The 18,439-nt window shown below is 40.6% G+C and overlaps 1 protein-coding gene across 3 annotated transcripts in view; it reads right to left on the reverse strand.

Annotated features, from left to right (window-relative positions):
• Window positions 1-18,439, reverse strand: part of ADCY2 (adenylate cyclase 2) — a 409,046-nt gene that overhangs the window by 81,861 nt on the left and 308,746 nt on the right. For all 3 annotated transcript variants that reach the window (XM_032337793.1, XM_032337794.1, XM_032337795.1), the window contains exons 13-14: window positions 15,108-15,177; window positions 13,157-13,254 (exon numbers count right to left, since the gene is read on the reverse strand). In XM_032337793.1, coding sequence (XP_032193684.1) covers window positions 13,157-13,254; window positions 15,108-15,177 — 168 coding nt within the window. The remainder of the gene's footprint in view (window positions 1-13,156; window positions 13,255-15,107; window positions 15,178-18,439) is intronic.

Genomic DNA, 18,439 nt, shown 5'->3' on the forward strand with positions numbered 1-18,439 from the left:
GTTTTCCATCCTTATTTTTTACCTTTCTTGTATTTTAATTTTAGCAAGATCTCCTGTACTAGTACAGAGTTGGCCTTAGGTTTTAGCCTCAATCCTTGAGTCTCTTTCCATGATAGGACATTTTAATCCACTCACAATTATGAAATTTGGCAATATTTTCTTAAAGTGTTCAGTGGAATTCACAAATAAATCACCATGGTGGGAAGTTTTCTTTGAAAGAAGGTTTCAAAGACAAAATTTAGTAAATTTAATGGATATATACCCATTAAAATTTTCTATCCCATTATGTGTCAGTTTTGGTAGAGTTAAGAATTTTCCCATTTTAGGCAAATTATAGATCTTTTTGGTCTTGAGTAATTTGTAATATTCCTTATTTATTCCATTAATGTTTATAGGATCTGTAGTGAATCCCTTTTTATTCCTTCTGTCATTAGTTTGGGTGCTCTGTGATTCTGTGATTATCTCTCTTTCTTGATCAGTCTTGCTAGTTGTTTAGGAATTTTTAAACTTTTTCAAAGAACCAACTTTTGCTTTATTAATTTTCTGTATTGGTTATTTTCTATTTTATGGATTTCTTCTTTCTTTAGTATTTATTCCCTTCTATTTGATTTGCTCATCTTTTTCTGGTTTCCTAAATCAAAAGTTCAACAACAAATTTTAACCCTTTCTTCTTTCTTAATATAAGCATTTTAAAGCTACAGATTTCTCTCTAAACTACTGTTTCAAGCTATACCCCACGTTTTTGGGTAGGTTATATTTTGATATTAAAAATATTTTTAATTTTTCTTCTGATTTTTAAATTTGACTCATAGGTTATTCAAAAGCATATAGATTAATGCTGAAATATTTGGGGATACTTTAGATATTCTGCTCTTCATTTCTATTTTGATTTTGGTGTGGTTAGACATCACACTGTAAGATTTTTTTTATCTTCTCAAATTTACTGCAATCTTTATAAATATGTGAAGATGCTTCTATGGCCTAGTATATATTTTGGCTGTGTTCCATGTGTAGTTAAAACCACATGTATTTTACAGCTGGGTTAGTGTTCTACAAATACCAGGTTCAAGGAGTACATAATCTTGTTTATATTTTCTATACCTTTATTTATACAATAAGCAAGCAAAAGCAATACTAAAAATCTAGTTGTTATTGTAGATTTATTAAACACTTTGATTTTTAACATTTTTTCCTTCTATCTATTTCATAGCTCTGTTTTAGGCATTATGCACGTTTCATTCCTGATGATTTGCCTCTTTCATTATTATTTAATGTCTTTGTTGATACTTGTTTCCCTTATGTCTACTTTGTTATTACTCTATGTACAGTAACCTTCTCACATTGTTTAGATGGTACATGTCTTCTAGCCTTTTAATTCTATCCCAACTTGTTTTTGTACTTAAAATGCATCCCTTGGGGGTGTCTGGGTGGCTCAGTTGGTTAAGTGCCTGCCTTTGGCTCAGCTCATGAACTCAGGGTCCTAAGACTGAGCCCTGCATCGGGCTCTCTGCTCAGTGGGAGTCTTCTTCTCTCCTCTCCTCTGCCCCTTGCCCCTCCTTGTGTTTTCTCTCTCAAATAAATACATAAAAACTTAAAAAAATTAAAATGCATCCTTTGTGCTACTGATAATGCGTTTATAAACATTGGGGTGCATGCGTCCCTTTGAATAAGTATTTTTGTGCCCTTTGGGTAAATACCTAGTAGTTCGATTGCTCGGTCATAGGGTCATTTTGCATTTAGCTTTTTGATGAACCTTCATATTGTGTTCCAGAATGGCTGCACCATTTGCATTCTCACCAACAGTGAAAGAGTTATGGAAAGAGCCCAAGTGTCCATGGACTGATGGACGAATAAGGAAGATATGGTGTGTGTGTGTGTGTGCGTGTGTGTGCGCGTGTGTGCGTGTGTGTGTGTGTAGTGGAATATTACTCTGCTGTCAAAAGAATGAAATCTGGCCATTTTCAATGACATGGATGAACTAGAGTATATTATGCTAAGTGAAATAAGTCAGAGACCATATGATTTCACTCATATGTGGAGTTTAAAAAACAAAACAGATGAACATAGGAAGAAAGAAAAAATAAAGATAAAAATGGAGAGGGAGGCGAACTATAAGAAATTCTTAACTATAAGAAACAAATAGTATTGCTGGAGGGGAAGTGGGTGGAGGAAGGGGTACCTGGGTGATGAACATTAAGGAGTTCACTGGATGGAATGAGCACGGGGTGTTCTATGCAACTGATGAATCACTAAATTGTACCCCTGAAATTAATAATACACTGTAGTTAACTAAATTGAATTTAAATGCTAAATAAAGTAAGTTATGACTATCAGACATGGCTCAGGAAGAAATAGAATCTCTGAATAGACCTATAAAAGAGATTAAATCAGTATTTAAAACAAAACCCAAACCAAAAATTACTTGCAACGAAAAGCTCACACCCAAATGACTTTACTGGTGAATTCTACAAAATGTGTAAAGAAGAATTTTTACTACTTGTTAACATCTTCCAGAAAATAAAAAAGATGGACCAGCTTCTAACTGATTCTATAAGGCCAGCATCACCCTCATATCAACATCAAACAAAGATTTCCTAAGAAAACAAAACTGAGACCAATGTGTCTTATAAATATAGACACAAGGACCCTGACAAACTATTAGGAAACCAAATCCAGTCACATACAAAAAGGATTATATAATATGACAAAGTGGGATTTATCTGAGAAATGCAAGGTTGGTTTAATATCTGAAAACCAACTAATGTATAATACACTATACTAATAAAGGAAAAGAAACCCATACAATCATCTCAATAGCTGTTGAAGAAGCATTAGATAAAATCTGACATCCTTTTATTATAAAAACACTTAAGAAACTAGATTAAAAGGGGGGATTTCCTTTATCCTAATAAAGGCATACCTGAAAAACCTACAGGTCACATTACGTTTGATGATGAAATACTGAACTCTGTCCTCCTAAAATCATGAACAAGAATGTATGTGTGCTGTGACTCCTTCTGTGGATATCACACTGCCATTTCTAGTCAGGGAAATTAGGCAAGAAATTGCAATAAAAGACATCACATTGGAAAGGAGGAAGTAAACTTATCTGTATTTGCAGATGATATGAGTTGGTATCGAGAACATTATGTCACAGCCTGAGATTTAGACCCAGAGCACCTCAAACCTATGGCTGTCCAGTTCTCATGTTCATAGTTCACTGGCATTCTTGTTCAGATGGACCACTCATCACAGGGAACAAGAAACACCATGAGGTAGAGTAATGGCTGGCCAAAAGCTCTTAATTATAACCATTTATCCTGACTGCTCTAACAAAACCATGTTCAGGCTCATTAAGCATACCCAGATGTTCGTGTAGAAGAGTAAATTTTAATTAACATTCTAGCTGCAAAGCTGTTTCTTCTTAACACACAAGCATAATTGATTTATATACTCCCTGAAAAGCAAACTTGACTCTTCCCTGTCATGAGGTGAGAACAATTAAACTTTATAGTGATAGTTTTTGACTTTGGCACTTAAATCAAGTATTTTGTTACAGTATATGGAAAAGGCTGATTTGAGACAAGGTCCTTTCTCCTCTCAGTTTTTTTTTTTTTTTTTCTGCAGTCAATTTATTGCTTACAGGTGGTCAGATGTGGGTGAGAAAGCACATTTGCAGGCGGGAAAAATCCAGCAGAAACACACCTGCACTATCTTGCAAATATCTGAAAGCTGTATTAACTATAAACTGGTTCTGTGAGTGAATGATGGCGTCTTTACCCGGAATTCTGTCAATGTGATGACTTCCATGGCCCTCCCCCCTCCTTGCCCTCACCTCCTTCCCCCAAGGACGATGCAGATTCTCCCATCAACACTCTGTTCACACCTGTTACGTGGTGTTCCGCGAGGATGATACGAACTCAGGGAAGGCTTTTCTCTTAACTGTAAGTTACCATGCAGCCATAAAAACCCCTTTATCTCCTTTTTTTTAAGTGACAGGTGATAGAACTTTGAAATGAAAGGGAATTTGATAAAAAAAAAGTCAGAAGCTGAGAAGGAGAAGAGGCATTTAAATATTCATCATCATTACAGACCACAGCAGCCTTTCTCTAATAACAGGACTTAGGAACTTTGGGACGTTCTGGCCACTGGAAGGTCCTGTGAGGTGGTGAAAGGGAGAAGGAACTGTATTAGGCAGAGCAAAAAGCCTCCACTCTACAGCAACAATAAGGGCTGAAGATTTGAAGTTTCAGACACATTATTCCCCCAGAAGACCCACAGTCTCCTCTTCTATACTCATTTCTTAGGTGAGCCCATCCCATCTGATGGATTGAAATATTACCCGCATGCTGCGTTTCCCAAATTGTGGCTCCTCCATTAACCTGGGACTCACGCACTCCCTCCCTCTGTGAAGGTCTAGCACTTGGCCGTCTGGGATGCACACACATGCCTTTGATGTCCAGAACTGAGTCCTTGATTCACGGCCTCCCCACCTGCTCTCCCCCTAAGAGTCTCCCTTCCTGTTAAATGGAAACACCATTTTCCCAGCTGCTCAGCCGAACACCAAACCCAACACCAACATTAAAAACCCCACAGAACTCAGCTTTCTCTTATCGCTCGCATCCCGTCCTGTAGCAAGACTGTCTCCATCATTCTTCATGAGCTACCCCCGCAGTTCCCACCTGCTCTGCTACTCTGGTGCCAGCCACCACCTTACCTGGTCTTCCTATTTCTAAACCCCTTCCCCCTGCAGAGCAGCAAGAACAATGCTTCCAAACGTACCCAGATCACATCCTCAGCTGAGAACCTTCGGGAGCTTCCTGTCACACTTAGCATTGGACCCCAACTTCTCCCAATCGCCTGGGAGGGTCAACACCACCTGCTGTCACGCTGCCCCTCAGACCCCATCCTCCACAGCTCTCACCTGGCTCACTCTGCTCCCACCACCCTGGCTCTTTGAACATACCGTGGGTCCCATCGTCTGGAATGTTCTTCTGCCAGGGAGCCACATAGTTCCCATCTCAAGTCGTTTGGGCCTCTGCTTCCATGTCACGTGATTCGTGATGCTTTCCCTGGTCGTTCTCATCTGAAGTGCCACCCTCCACAGCTCCAGAGTGTCCCATTCTGTCTCATTTTTTCTTAAAGATCTTCACCGCTAAACTATCATATGTGTATTTGTTTACCGCATCATTGTTGCGCCGCCTACTAGAATGTAGTTATGTGAGAGAAAGGGCATTTAGGGGGGTGCCGGTGCTTCCCCTGCATCTCTAGCGATGCTTAGGATCCGGCAGCTCAGTAAATATCGTGGAATGATTCCACTTGTGACCGGGTACATGTATGTGCTTCTATTATGAATTTCGATTTCTATAACAAATGCTCAGATATATCTCCAGGTATAAAAGTGAAGATCTGTGACCTGTTTCAATGAGTGAAAACATGCTCAGCACCATTTTTCTTGTTAGGGTTCCTCATATCTTACCAGACCACTGATACACAGCTAAATGCAACACGAATCCGTTTTCATTCCTGGAGAGAATACTGGTTTTCATGAATTCCATTTTTCATGACGACAGCATTTTCAGACGGGCATCCTGTCCTCCAGAGCAAAGACTACTCCTTCCAGCCTCCCTTGGAGCCAGGCTCACGCATGTGACTACGATCTGTCTTGGGTTGTAAACCCCAGTGTCACGAGGCAGCTTCTGAGAAGTTTCCCCAAGAGAGAGCACTTATGAATGCTTTCTGCCCTCCGCTCCTGGGGCTGTTCCTCCCTCGTGTTGCTCGGAACGCGGATGCTGCCGTTGTAGGGAAGAAGGATGAGCAGCGAAGCCTCTTGGAAGCAGGGATGAGAGCTGGCGGGACCCAGGTCCCCCCGAGAATCCAAAGGATCGGAGTGCCAGACTGTAACCTTTGGCCTTTGATTAATGGGGAAAAACTAAACTGCCATCTTACATCCAAACTACTATTTGTGAGGCATTTCCTTACTTTCTGATGACCCGAATCCACAGCAGGGTTCTGCTGATCTCAGCAAAACTGTATGGTTCATTTCATCTTGGACCGTGAGAATTGTCTCCTCCCTACGCCTCCCTTTCCTTTCCCACCTTCCGTCCTTCTCTCTCTTTCTTTCCTTCCTTCCGGCCTCCTTTTTTTATTCCCCTAAATTTCATACCCATTCGCCGGGAGTAACTTACTTTCTCAGTATCCAATATTTGGATCTACCAGCTTCGTAGCCCACCAAAGAGAACTGCCTCCATAACTGTTATTTTTCCATCATTTCTGTTCAGAAAATCAAGTCTACTTTCAATGGACATGAATGATTCTCCCATTAAACTTTCTTCTACTTTTTTCTCCTTTTCGGAGATAAAACCAAAATGAAAGTGACTCTTTTGAAATGACTATTAAAGAATTAATGGGCATTGATTATTAAAATAAACAATGGAATAAGTATCAAAGAATTTCAGCAGAAATAATAGATCTCACATATTTAAGATTATAATTAGTAATTCTGCTTAAGTAAAATATCATTATCTTAATTTAACTTGGGTTAATAAAACACATGATATTTAACTAAATTTTATTAGAAAAAAAATCATTCTTATTATAACAATTGCCCATGCCTGGTTTAATCTACTTAGCTTGGCAGACAATATGAATAAAGGTACTAAGAACTGCAAAAACAGTTTGGGCTCGGGGCGCCTGGGCGGCTCAATGGGTTAAGCCTCTACCTTCAGCTCGGGTCATGATCTCGGGGTCCTGGGATTGAGCCTTGCATCTGGCTCTCTGCTCAGCGGGGAGCCTGCTACCCCCCGCCCCCCCCCCCGCCTGCCTCTCTGCCTACTTGTGATCTCTGTCAAAAAGATAAATAAAATCTTTAAAAAGAAACAATTCAGGTTTGATCACTTTTGGTCTTTGAAGGTGGCTCACATTTCTGATAAAGTTATATAGTACAAGGCAGACAGAAGCAAGAGAACAAGCCTAAAAAGAGGAGTCAACCAATAATTTAATTACAACTATTCAAATTCTGAGATTAGAGCCAGATTTATGATTCTGTGTCAAACAGGGATGATACTTGGCCCTCTTTTAGGCAAAACCTTCCCCTTGATTATCATTTCGAGGTCATGCATTCTTCTATTATTAGTTATTCATGCACTCATTCATTCACTTATTAGTCATTTTTCTCCTTTTTCCTAAGAACATGAGGCAGTTTCTCCAAAAGAAAACAAACAGGGTGCCTGGGTGGCTCAGTTGGTTAAGTGACTGTGTGCAGCTCAGGTCATGATCCTGGAGTCCTGGGATCAAGTTCCACATCAGGCTGCCTGCTCAATGGGGAGTCTGCTTCCCCCCAGACCTCCCCTAATATGCTCTCTCACTCTGTCTCTCTCTCAAATAAATAAATAGTTAAAAAAAAAAAAGAAAACAAAACGAGTTCAGCACATTAAACAGAAGTGAGGAAGTGAGAAACATTATCCCGACAAAAAGGTTTCACAAAGTATAACAAAATTATTATTTTTAGATAGCCGAGCTCATGAGAAGAGAAAATACTCCGTATACCGAGGGTACTCACAAGCAGAGTGTGAGGGGTATTGATGCAAAACAGCCCAGGAGGAAGCAGGGGCTGACACAGGCCTTGGAGTGTGAGATTTAATGTCCACTCAAGGCGGGGGTGCTGTCAGGCATTTCCTTAATGGGAAATTGGAACTGAGCTCTTGAATAAAGTCAGGAGCCACAAACCACTGTCCTACCAGGAAATAGGAAACATAAAAACTCTGTCTAGCAGTCTGATAATTTTCAGGGATGTTGACTAACCAGAGTGATGAGTGGAAGCAGAGTCATCCTGAAATGATATCCCCAATCTTGCTCTGTGTTAAGATGTTAGTCAAATTCACAAGACCTGTTTAGTGAAGGGACCTTGACCTTGATCTGAATTTAATAAAATACTTTGACTTGAACTGATGAATCCCAGAGACAGCTGACAGAGAGACACTGAAAAACATATCACAGTAACGCCTTCATAACTCAGAGTATGTGGAATTTCCATGGGCCCAAGCCTTTGATGCCAGTGAGCTCACAGTTAAATGACATATAACCCAAGGAGATGTGCCACCATGAGTCAGCACAGAGACCTCACAGCAGAATTCATTCATTTATACACCATCATAACAGAATGAAATGAGTGCTGTATTCATACAATATACTTATTCAATTTCATACGATGTGTTTATTATGCTAATAAAGGAAAATTAAAAATGGAATCCTTAGGTAAAATATGGAATTATAAAAAATTCATATTTTCAAGAGACCCTAACAGCCATCTTAGATATAAATAATCACTGAAATTAAACACTCAGTGTGCGTGAGGGATTCACCAGCGTGAATGCAGTGCAGGGAAATAAAGACATGTAAACTCCGAGGAAATAGTATAAGACTTGGGACCCAGAATGAACAGCACAAGATTCAACTGGTAAGATTTCAAGGAGGAAAAAGTAAAGATAGAAGGAATATACAAGGTGGTAATGCCGGAAAACTGCCAAAATGTGAATTTTCACATGGAAAATCACACCCCGGCTATTAGGTGAAGAAGAACAAATGTGCATGCGCGAGGGAAGGCCTGAGACCCGGGGGCGCCGGAGACACTACTCATCAAGAGCCAGTGTGAAATAAGGCAGATAAAAATATTTCAACATAAAGGAAAAAACAGGTGCTCCTGCTACTCATAGACCCTCAGTGAAAGAACTAATAAATGACAGATATCAGAAAGAAGGGAAATAAACTTGAATGAATAGTTTTTTTTTTTTTTTTTAAAGAGGGTGAGGGTTTTGGAGGGGAGGGGCTAGGGGATGAGTGATCCTGGTGGTGGGTATTCAGGAGGGCAGGGATTGCACGGAGCGCTGGGTGTGGTGCATAAACCATGAATCGTGGAACACTGAGAAACTGAAATAAGAGATGGTGAAATAAGTAAGGGGGTTAAGAGTATTCTGGATGAGCACTGAGAAATGCCTAGAACTGCTGAACGACTGTATTGTACACCTGAAACTCACGTGACACTGTATTAATTATGCTTTAATAAAAAAGGCACTAATAAACAAATTGGTAAAGAACAAGAGTAAATCTAATAAATACTCTGATTATCATCTGCAAGAGAAGATCCAAGAAAAATTACATAGAAGATATCATGATCAACTTCAGAATATCTTAATACTATATATATTGAGTTATTACATACATCGTTATGTAAGCACATACACTTTATATATGTGTGCTATATACAGGACTGTAAGTGTGTCTATAAAGAGAGAGAGAGAGAGCGAGCATGCATGCATGCACACGAGGAGGAGAGAGAAAGAGCGATCCTAACTAGCAAAGGAAAAGAAAAGAATACAGAATACTGGATCAATCCTTCTGAAGTTAGAAAGTGGAAGGTGTGCCAGGAAAAGCAAAGTAATTGAAAAGAGGGAAAAGTGAGTCTCTACATCAGAAACAAAATCAAACACATTAATCTATCAAATTAATCTATCAGAAAACACATCAGATTGAATTTAAAAATAAGCATAGATGCTGTTTAGAGGAGGTATGCCCAAACAATAATGCTTCAGAGCCCAGAAACAGATCTATAGGAGGGTAGCACCAGATTAAATTTGTACAGTCTGGATTGCGCACACACACGTTTATCATCTCACGCTCTGTATGTTGCAGTATCTCTGAAATACTTTGCAAGAAGAATTGTTTGCAAAGGAAAAGAAAGATGAGGACATTAGCATGGAAAGGAGGAAGGAAGCGGACATCATAATGCGACATAATACAATGTTAATGTGACAGGAAGCAGGCATAGGAGGTTCTGGTCTCAACTCTTTCCTTCAGAGGTGTCCGCAGACCTATTCGGATCTCTGCCAAAGCCGGCACAAAGAGGGAAAGCAACCAGCACAGGTTTCACTACGCTGATGCTCAAAATCAACTTGTTGCTCAAGAGAAACATACTAGGAATTGGTGACCATGCCTGAGAGAAAGAACTTGGATGAGTCGTCTTCAAGATACAACACACAAAAGAGAGATAAAATACAAGACAGGGGTGCCTGGGTGGCTCGTGGGTTCAAGCCTCTGCCTTCGGATCAGGTCATAATCTCAGGGTTCTGGGATCGAGCCCCACATCAGGCTCTCTGCTCAGCAGAGAGCTTACTTCCTCCTCTCTCTTCCTGCTTCTCTGTCTATTTGTGATCTCTGTGATATAAATAAATAAAATCTTAAAAAAAGAAAAGAAAAGAAAAGACAGAGATATCTCCTTGATGTTTTCTGAAGAGTGTGATCCCATGAATTATTTGTCTTGGTCTCTGGAAATTTTTGGCTTCTTTAGCATCATCTTTGAAAACGTCCTAGTAGTGCAATTATTGGATCCTATGGTAATTCTATTTTTAATTTCTTAAGGAACCTCCTTACTGTTTTCCACAGTGGCGGCAACATTTTGTAGTCCCACCAAGAGTGCATGAAGGTTGAAAAGAAAAGAAAAAAAAAGAAAACAAAACAAAACAAAAACACCAATTTGAAAGGAAATACACACTGCATGTTTACTATAGCATTGTTACAACAGCCAAGATACAGAAGAGGCCGAAATGTCTACAGTAAATGACTGGATAAGGTATACGTAACAATGGAGTATTACTCAGCCATCAAAAAACAACGAAATCTTGTCATGTGTGACGACATGGATGGACCTAGGGACTAATTTAAAAAACTCAGAGAAAAACAAATGTTATATGATTTCACTCCTACGTAGAATTGAAGAAACAAGACAAAGAAAGAAAAAGGAGACAAACAAGAAACCAGGCTCTTAAAACAGAGAATGGTGGTTGCCAAGGGGATGCAGGCGGGCGGATGGGGAACGAGATAACGGGGACTGAGAGCACACTTATGGTCATGAGCCCTGAGTAACGTGCAGAACTGCCGAATCAGTATGTCGCACACCTGAAACTGACAGAACACGGTGTAGCGATTATACGCGAATTAAAATAAATAAAATACATAGCATAAGAAGGAGTTATTTTGCTTAGTAATAAAATGGATGGTTTGAGAAAGAAAATCCTAGTCACTTTCCTCTCTTCCAGTTCCTTCTAATGGGTGATAATCCCAGTCTTAATTATGATGTGGGAAACATAAAGATGTTCATTCAATAGGAAGATGCAGGAAAATCAGTGAATTTATCACCGGAGAGTAATAAGAAGGGCGCACTTCCCCTGGGAATCGATTCCCTCATGAGACTTCTCTAGCGGCCTCCGGCTCTCCCTCGGTAAGCTTTGTGTAGGGCTCAGCTGCTCGTCTCTTCTACCAAGGGGCACAGGCCTGGAACTCTGAAGGCGTCTAATCTGTTACCTTTCCTCGGGGTGTAAAACAGATACTTTGCTATGGAGAAATTCCACTGACGATTTTGTAAGTCTAGAAGGAGAACTCCTCCGGCCCAGGTGTTTCAGTGCAAATTTACCAGGGGGAAGAGGAAGTTCACTGGAAACCTCCTCTAAAAGGGGACGGAGAGCTTGGGAGTGAACATGTGTGAGTTATACCGCGACGTGTGACTTCTACAAATGCCTTTGTGCTGCTTCTCGCTCAGAAGAACGTCCTTCGGGGCGTGGAAGGGAAAGGCAAACCCTTTCTCTCTAGTTGGCTGAGTATCTTCATGAGACAAAATGCAGCCCAGCCTTGGCAATTCCAGCTGTGGCCGGGTGCTGCTGAAGTTAAATGCGAACACACAGCCGGATCCTGCTAGCTTGAAAATGGCTGCTTTGGCCTTTACAGAGCGTTGATAAACGCAAAGAAGATTTGTCTTGCGAGTTTCTTTCTATATCCCCAATTACAGAAAAAAGACAAGAGTTTTGTTTTCTTCTTTTCTCTTAGACTACAGAATGAGAAAGAAGCCATTACTTTAATCAAAGTCGGTTGACTTCGATGGCGTTCCTGAAGAAGGTACAAGAGAAAGGCAAGCTAGCAACCCCAGAGTGACTGGATTTTCACCCAGAGATGGCAGGAGGAGTCCACCCCAAAGTGTGCAAGTGTGCACACTAAGCGTCCCCCTTCTGGATCCGGGTGAGCTGCGCAGTGACAGCTTCTAGCCAGAAAGGTAGCAGGCATGGGCTTCAGGGAGAAGTTGGAGTCAGAGGGATGGCTGCGTATGGAAAACCCAGAGCAGGTTTTGTCCTTTCTTTTCCTAAATTTTATTTTATTATGTTATGTTAGTGACTACATAGTACTTCATTAGTTTGTGATGTAGGACAATGGGTTAGCCCGGTAACAGGTATTAAGCAGGGCACGTATTGCAGTGAGCGCTGGCTGTTATACACAGAAGGAACCGTGGAACACTACATCCGAAACTAATGAAGGGGGTCACCTGGGTGGCTCAATAGGTTAAACAACTGCCTTCAACTTGGGTCATGATCCCAGGGTCCTGGGTTTGAGCCCCATGTGGGGCTCCCAGCTCAGCGGGAAGACTGCTTCTCCCTCTACCTGCCATTCCCCTGCTTGTACTTGTGCTGTCTCTCTCTGTCAAATAAATAAATAAATTCTTAAAAAAAAAAACAACTAATGAAGGTTTTGTCTTTTCAATACACAATAACATTACCTGCTTATTAGGAAAAAAGAAGTCCAGAGATTTTGCTCTTTTGGGGTAGCTTTTAGGCTGCATTTCTTCTACTGGGCACCAGAGTAATACAAAAATCAAGTAAGAAGATAACATTTTTTCTTTTTTAAAGATTATTTATTTATTTATTTGACAGACAGAGATCACAAGTAGGCAGAGAGGCAGGCAGAGTGAGAGGAAGGGAAACAGGCTCCTTGCTGAGCAGAGAGCCCGATGTGGGGCTCGATCCCAGGACCCTGAGATCATGACCCGAGCCAAAGGCAGAGGCTTTAACCCACTGAGCCACCCAGGTGCCCCTAAATTTATTTTTTAAAAATCCCTATAAGGTGAATCAATACATCCACATTGAGAATGCAATATTATTGTAACCAAGCATGAACGCGGGAGCCACTTAACTTCACAGATACAAAATGAACTGGCCCTCCCCTGTGATCCGACCCTTCTGTTTGTTAATCTGCATTCTCTCCCACCCTTCAGTATATCTGGGCTCCCGCAGCGCGATGCATGGGGCACGTCCCACTGGGAACCGTAGGTACTTACTTCGGTAATACTAGGATCTGCACAATGAAGATGCAGAAGAAAATGAGACACGCGCAGGTCACGTAGTACTTAAACGCTGGCAGGGCGGTGGCTCGGTACTGAGGGGACAAGAAGGAAACCATGAGTGCTGCTCTCCGAGGGGAGCGCTGAAACGGCCAGCCAGCAGCCTGCCGCCACCTACTGCACGCGTCACAGTTGTAAGAGGCCAATGTGGCACAAAACGAGCTAGACGATGGCTGCCCATCTCCAGCAATGAGCGCTTCCTCCCTCCAAAGAGCTACGGAAGAATTTCTTCCCAAAACCACGATTTTTAAGAGGCCAACTGTTCCGAAACCCATTTCAAGTCCACAGGATCACTCCGGCAAGGAGAGAGAGCACCGGACCAGAGCGACGAGGGAGTGAAAGGACCGTCCCAGCATGGTCCCTGCCTGTGCCCCTGGCCCCTTGTGGGTCTGAGGTCCACAGCCACGCGGGGAAAGCAGATGGTTAATTAGTTTACTTCTGAAGAGTATTTTGGAAATGCAATTTCCTCATTTTATTGATTTATTTTAGTCTTTTCTGTTATTATTCATCTCAATGCTACTTGGAGGTAGCAAGGAAATTTGGAAGACGAAGGCCAGCGGCTTTGTTCCAGGTCTCTGATGGTTCTGTGGGCTTGTCTGGACCTGCTGGCGGTCACCGCAAGAGCATGCTGGGGACAGGTGGACAGAAAGCGAGCTTAAATCCCAAAGCTGTCTAAAATTTGCCTCAAAGTTGGCCCTAAAATATGTAATACCAGGAGACTGTCAGCAAAAGGTGCATTTTAAAATGATCACCTTCTGTTTACTTGAATATTTTTTTGGTGAATTTTGAGGCTCGATGGCCAGGATAACGTGCGTGCTGGGTGAAGCAGCTACGTTTACGAAACTGTAGAAACGCGATTCTGCTCTGTATGTTCCACTGCACTCTTATCTTTTACCTTCTTCTGAGCTTTCTGTCAAGGTATGAATTGGAATTTCCTTGCGGTATTAATAAAGGAAATGGATTTCTATCAAGCAGGAATCATTTCACATTTAAACAGTAAGTAACCCTCAGTATCTGTTAAAGTTATTTGAAGATAAACTGATCAATAGTAACAATGAGTTATATCAGACATCCACTCAGTAAACTGCTGTAGTCAGCATCTTGACGTAGAGGTAGACCGCTGATCTCACTGATGGCTAACACGCAAGACGGTCTGGGTACAGCTATGAGATTCAGCCTGCGTGGAGTCTGGGCATTCTACTCAGTATCCGTGAAACAATGAATTTTCTTAAGAGCATTTTAAAACCAGTGCTGCAACTTCTGCCATTAATATAGTAGCTTTTGTTCAAACTAAGCCTGTAATTATAGAGTTGGATGATAAAACATTATCTCTGCCTCATTCCTTTTTCTAGATCCACACACACACAAAGGCAAATACAATAAAACTGACCTAGAAGAGTGGTTGCTTTTTGGGCAATAAGCACTTAATTCATCTTAGCAAATCCACGTTCAGCATGTCAAGCCTGATGTCTGCTTCTTTGTGTGCCCTTGCCCGACCTCTTACTTCACAAGTGTGCAAGTGTTTGTGTGCAATAAACACTTAGAAGTTTGGGGTTTCCAATCCTCCCAAACACATGCCGAATGTAACTCCTACCTTTGTTAAAAAATTAAAGTGATTTAATTTTGCAGTAACAAACTGCAACTTTATCCCTTTTTTCTTGATTTCTTGAAGGATTTTATTTTCTTTCAAAAACTTTTTGTAAGAAAACAGGCCATGGAGAGAAACAGTTATGAGCTCCCGTCCCCTCCCCCTAGCCCCAGATCTCAGAGCTGCTGCAAAGACCATTCCCACCAGGAGTGTCGAGCATGGTGACAGGCCAGCCACATACTCAGGTTTTTAAAAACTTGTACTTCAGAAAAAAAGATTGAGGGGAAAAAAGTAGCTTACTTCTTTCTCTAGTATTTTATTGTAGAATAGGAGCGAGATCCTCTGAATGTCTTCAGACTTCAGCCACTGCCTGGAAATAAAAAAAGACAGACATCATAAAACCAAACTTCCAACCAATAATCTGAAACTTCAAAAAAAAAAAAAATCACATGCATTCTTCTTTCTTTAGTGTAAATCACCCAAAATTGAAGATTTAAAAAAAATGCTTAATACCAAATTACTAAGTATGCAGTCTAGGACTAAAATAGGATGTATACATATAATATTGGTATTCACATGTGGCCCTCCTTGGGAAATTAGCTATTACAAACCAGTTGGGATATCAAATTGACTCTTCAAATTAAATAACAAGGGAAATAAATCATCAAAAGGATTCAGGTTCAGAAGTAAATTTAGTTCCAGATATTTTACCAAAATCACATGGTAGGTTCATCCCCTGAAAAATATGGTTCATAGAGAAGCATCATTTTTCTTAGCTTATAGCAAGCAATACATCAGAGCATCAAAACCATTTAGAGTGTCCTCCAAGTTCTGGGAGAGAAGATCCTGCTTCTTGCACACTTACTGAAAATATTTCTATTGTCATGCCTTGCATTTCTATAAGATAAAAAAATTTGCTTGAATGCATTTTCAAAAATGAATAAAAATATCAACACAATAAACAATCAGTTCAGACCACTAATGTAGTATGTTAATGCAAACATAAACACTCGGGTGTAATACAAACATTCCCTCAGTTGTTTGAAAGTAAAAAAAAGTAAATAAAAATGACATGGAAGTATGTATCCTTACACACTGACTGACTTTGAGAAATTGGTTTTAAAAAGGCAGCTGAAATAAACAAAGAGCTTAAGGATAGAACTTTGCTCTAGAACGTTGTACACACTCACAAGTAGAACGGTGACACCTGATGTAAGCCCCAGCCAGCTGGGCAGGTAATGCCTGGAACAGTCCCATACCCAGTAACAAAGTACATGCACGTTTGATGACATAAAGATGAGTGAAATGGGAAGATACACACTCTTTTAAGTTCACGAGTATAAAAGCTTCTGCAGAGCAAAGGGAACAGGCAATAAAGCAAAGGAGCAACCCACAGAATGGGAGAAGATATTCGTAAATGACACTATACACAAAGAGGTGATATCCAAGATTTATAAATAACTTCTCAAACTCCACCCAAAAAACAGAGAATCATGTCAAAAAATGGGCAGAACACATGAACAGACACTTCTCCAGTGAAGACATACAACTGGCTACCAGAGATATGAGAAAGTGTTCATCATCTTTAGCTATCAGGGAAATTAAAATCAAAACCACATTGGGATACCTCCTTGCACCAGTTAGAATGGTCAAAATTAACAGGACAGGAAACAAGTGTTGGCGAGGATGTGAAGAAAGGGGAACGCTTTTAAGCTGTTGGTGGGAATGCAAGTTGGTGCAGCCACTTTGGAAAACAGTGTGGAGATTCCTTAAGAAATTAAAAATAGAGCTTCCTTATGACCCTGCAATTGCACTACTGGGTATTTACCCCAAAGATACAGAAGTAATGAAAAGAAGGGCCATCTGTACCCCCAATGTTCATAGTAGCTATGTCCACAATAGCCAAACTGTGGAATGAGCTGAGATATCCTTCAACAGATGAATGAATGGATAGAGAAGATATGGTCCATGTACACAATGGAATATTACTCTGCCATCAGAAAGGATGAATCCCCAACTTTTGTATCAACATGGACGGGACTGGAGGAGATTCTGCTGCGAGAAATAAATCAAGGAGAGGGAGTCAATTATCATATGGTTTCACTTACTTGTGGAGCATAAGGAATAACACGGAGGACATGGGGAGAAGGAAAGGAAAAGCGAAGGGGGGATATGGGAGGGGGAGATGAACCGTGAGAGACTCTGGACTCTGAGAAACAAACGGAGGGTTTCGGAGGGGAGGGGGGTAGGGAGATGGGTGACCCAGGTGGTGGGTACTAAGGAGGGCACGGATCGCATGGAGCACTGGGTGTGGTGCATAAACAGTGAATCTTGGAACACTGCACCGAAAACTAATGGTGTATTTTATGGTGACTAACACAACATAATAAAAATTTAAAAAAAAAAAGGAGAATAGGGAAAAACTAAAATCTGTGTATTAAAAAAATCTGGAAATAAATACCAACAAAATATATTATCACCTGGTTTGGGTCATTACACTGAGGAATCTACATTTCTAGTTTCCTACTTTTCTTAAATACTTCTATAATAAAAAATAACCTGAGTGATATATGTGAATGCATTAGATATGTGTATATAAACGCATATATCTGCAAGTGCATATAACCATATATCTACATCTATTTCTTTTTGTAAAGATTTTATTTATTTGACAGAAAGAGAGAGAGGGAGAAGCAGAGGGAGAAGGAGAAAGTCTCTCCTCTGAGCAGGGAGACCCATACGGGACTCGATCCCAGGACCCCAGGATCCTGACCTGAGCAGAAGGCAGATGCTTAACTGACTGAGCCACGCAGGTGCCCCTAGCTACATCTATTTCTATACCTATACATAAATATACAGGGAGAGTGTATACACACACACACACACACACACACACACTATAGTATATATATATATATGTATATATACATATATATATTAGGATGTGAGACAAAATTGTTTTATATAGATTTCTAAAAAATGTTGTATCTGTTCAAACACTTATCAGTTCACATGAATTTCTTAATGTGGTACTTTTCCTACTCACTGGTGTCTATGGATCTTGACCGCATGAGGTTTATTTGGGGGATAAGGATTTGAAGATCCAGGAAAGACGGTCAAGTCAACCATTACACCTGACCTTGTAATGGGCAAGTACAGCCAAACCTACTGATACGGATCAGTGTGTGATGCTTCTCATGAGGGCTGATGAAAAGTTAATGCAAGATTAATACAGCACATTTGAGAGGGGCTCCTCCAGGTCTACCTGGACAGCCCCATGCCCAGAACCTCACACAGAGCAGGCACTGTCATGGGCTGGGCTATCGCACCTGACAGACAGTGCACTTTCAACAGAGGCACAGAAGTCAATAATGTGTTCTAGAATGAAGGCCATTTAAAGTGAGAGCTATAAAAATACTTTTTGGTTCAAGGTTATAAATAAGCTTTAGGTATCAGGGACGTCAAGTTATCTTGGTATTTCTTATTACTGTACCAGCTGCAGAAATGTGATATTTTCCTGTTTGATGAAACTGGAAAAATCAAAGTTTGGTGAATAGCAAAAAGAGCAGAAAATAAAATCCTAGATAAATTTTAACCATTTCATTTTCAGAACTGTGTACTTGTTATGAATA

This window comes from Mustela erminea, chromosome 3 (assembly GCF_009829155.1).
Source record: "Mustela erminea isolate mMusErm1 chromosome 3, mMusErm1.Pri, whole genome shotgun sequence".
In the NCBI taxonomy this organism is placed as follows: Eukaryota; Metazoa; Chordata; class Mammalia; order Carnivora; family Mustelidae; genus Mustela; species Mustela erminea.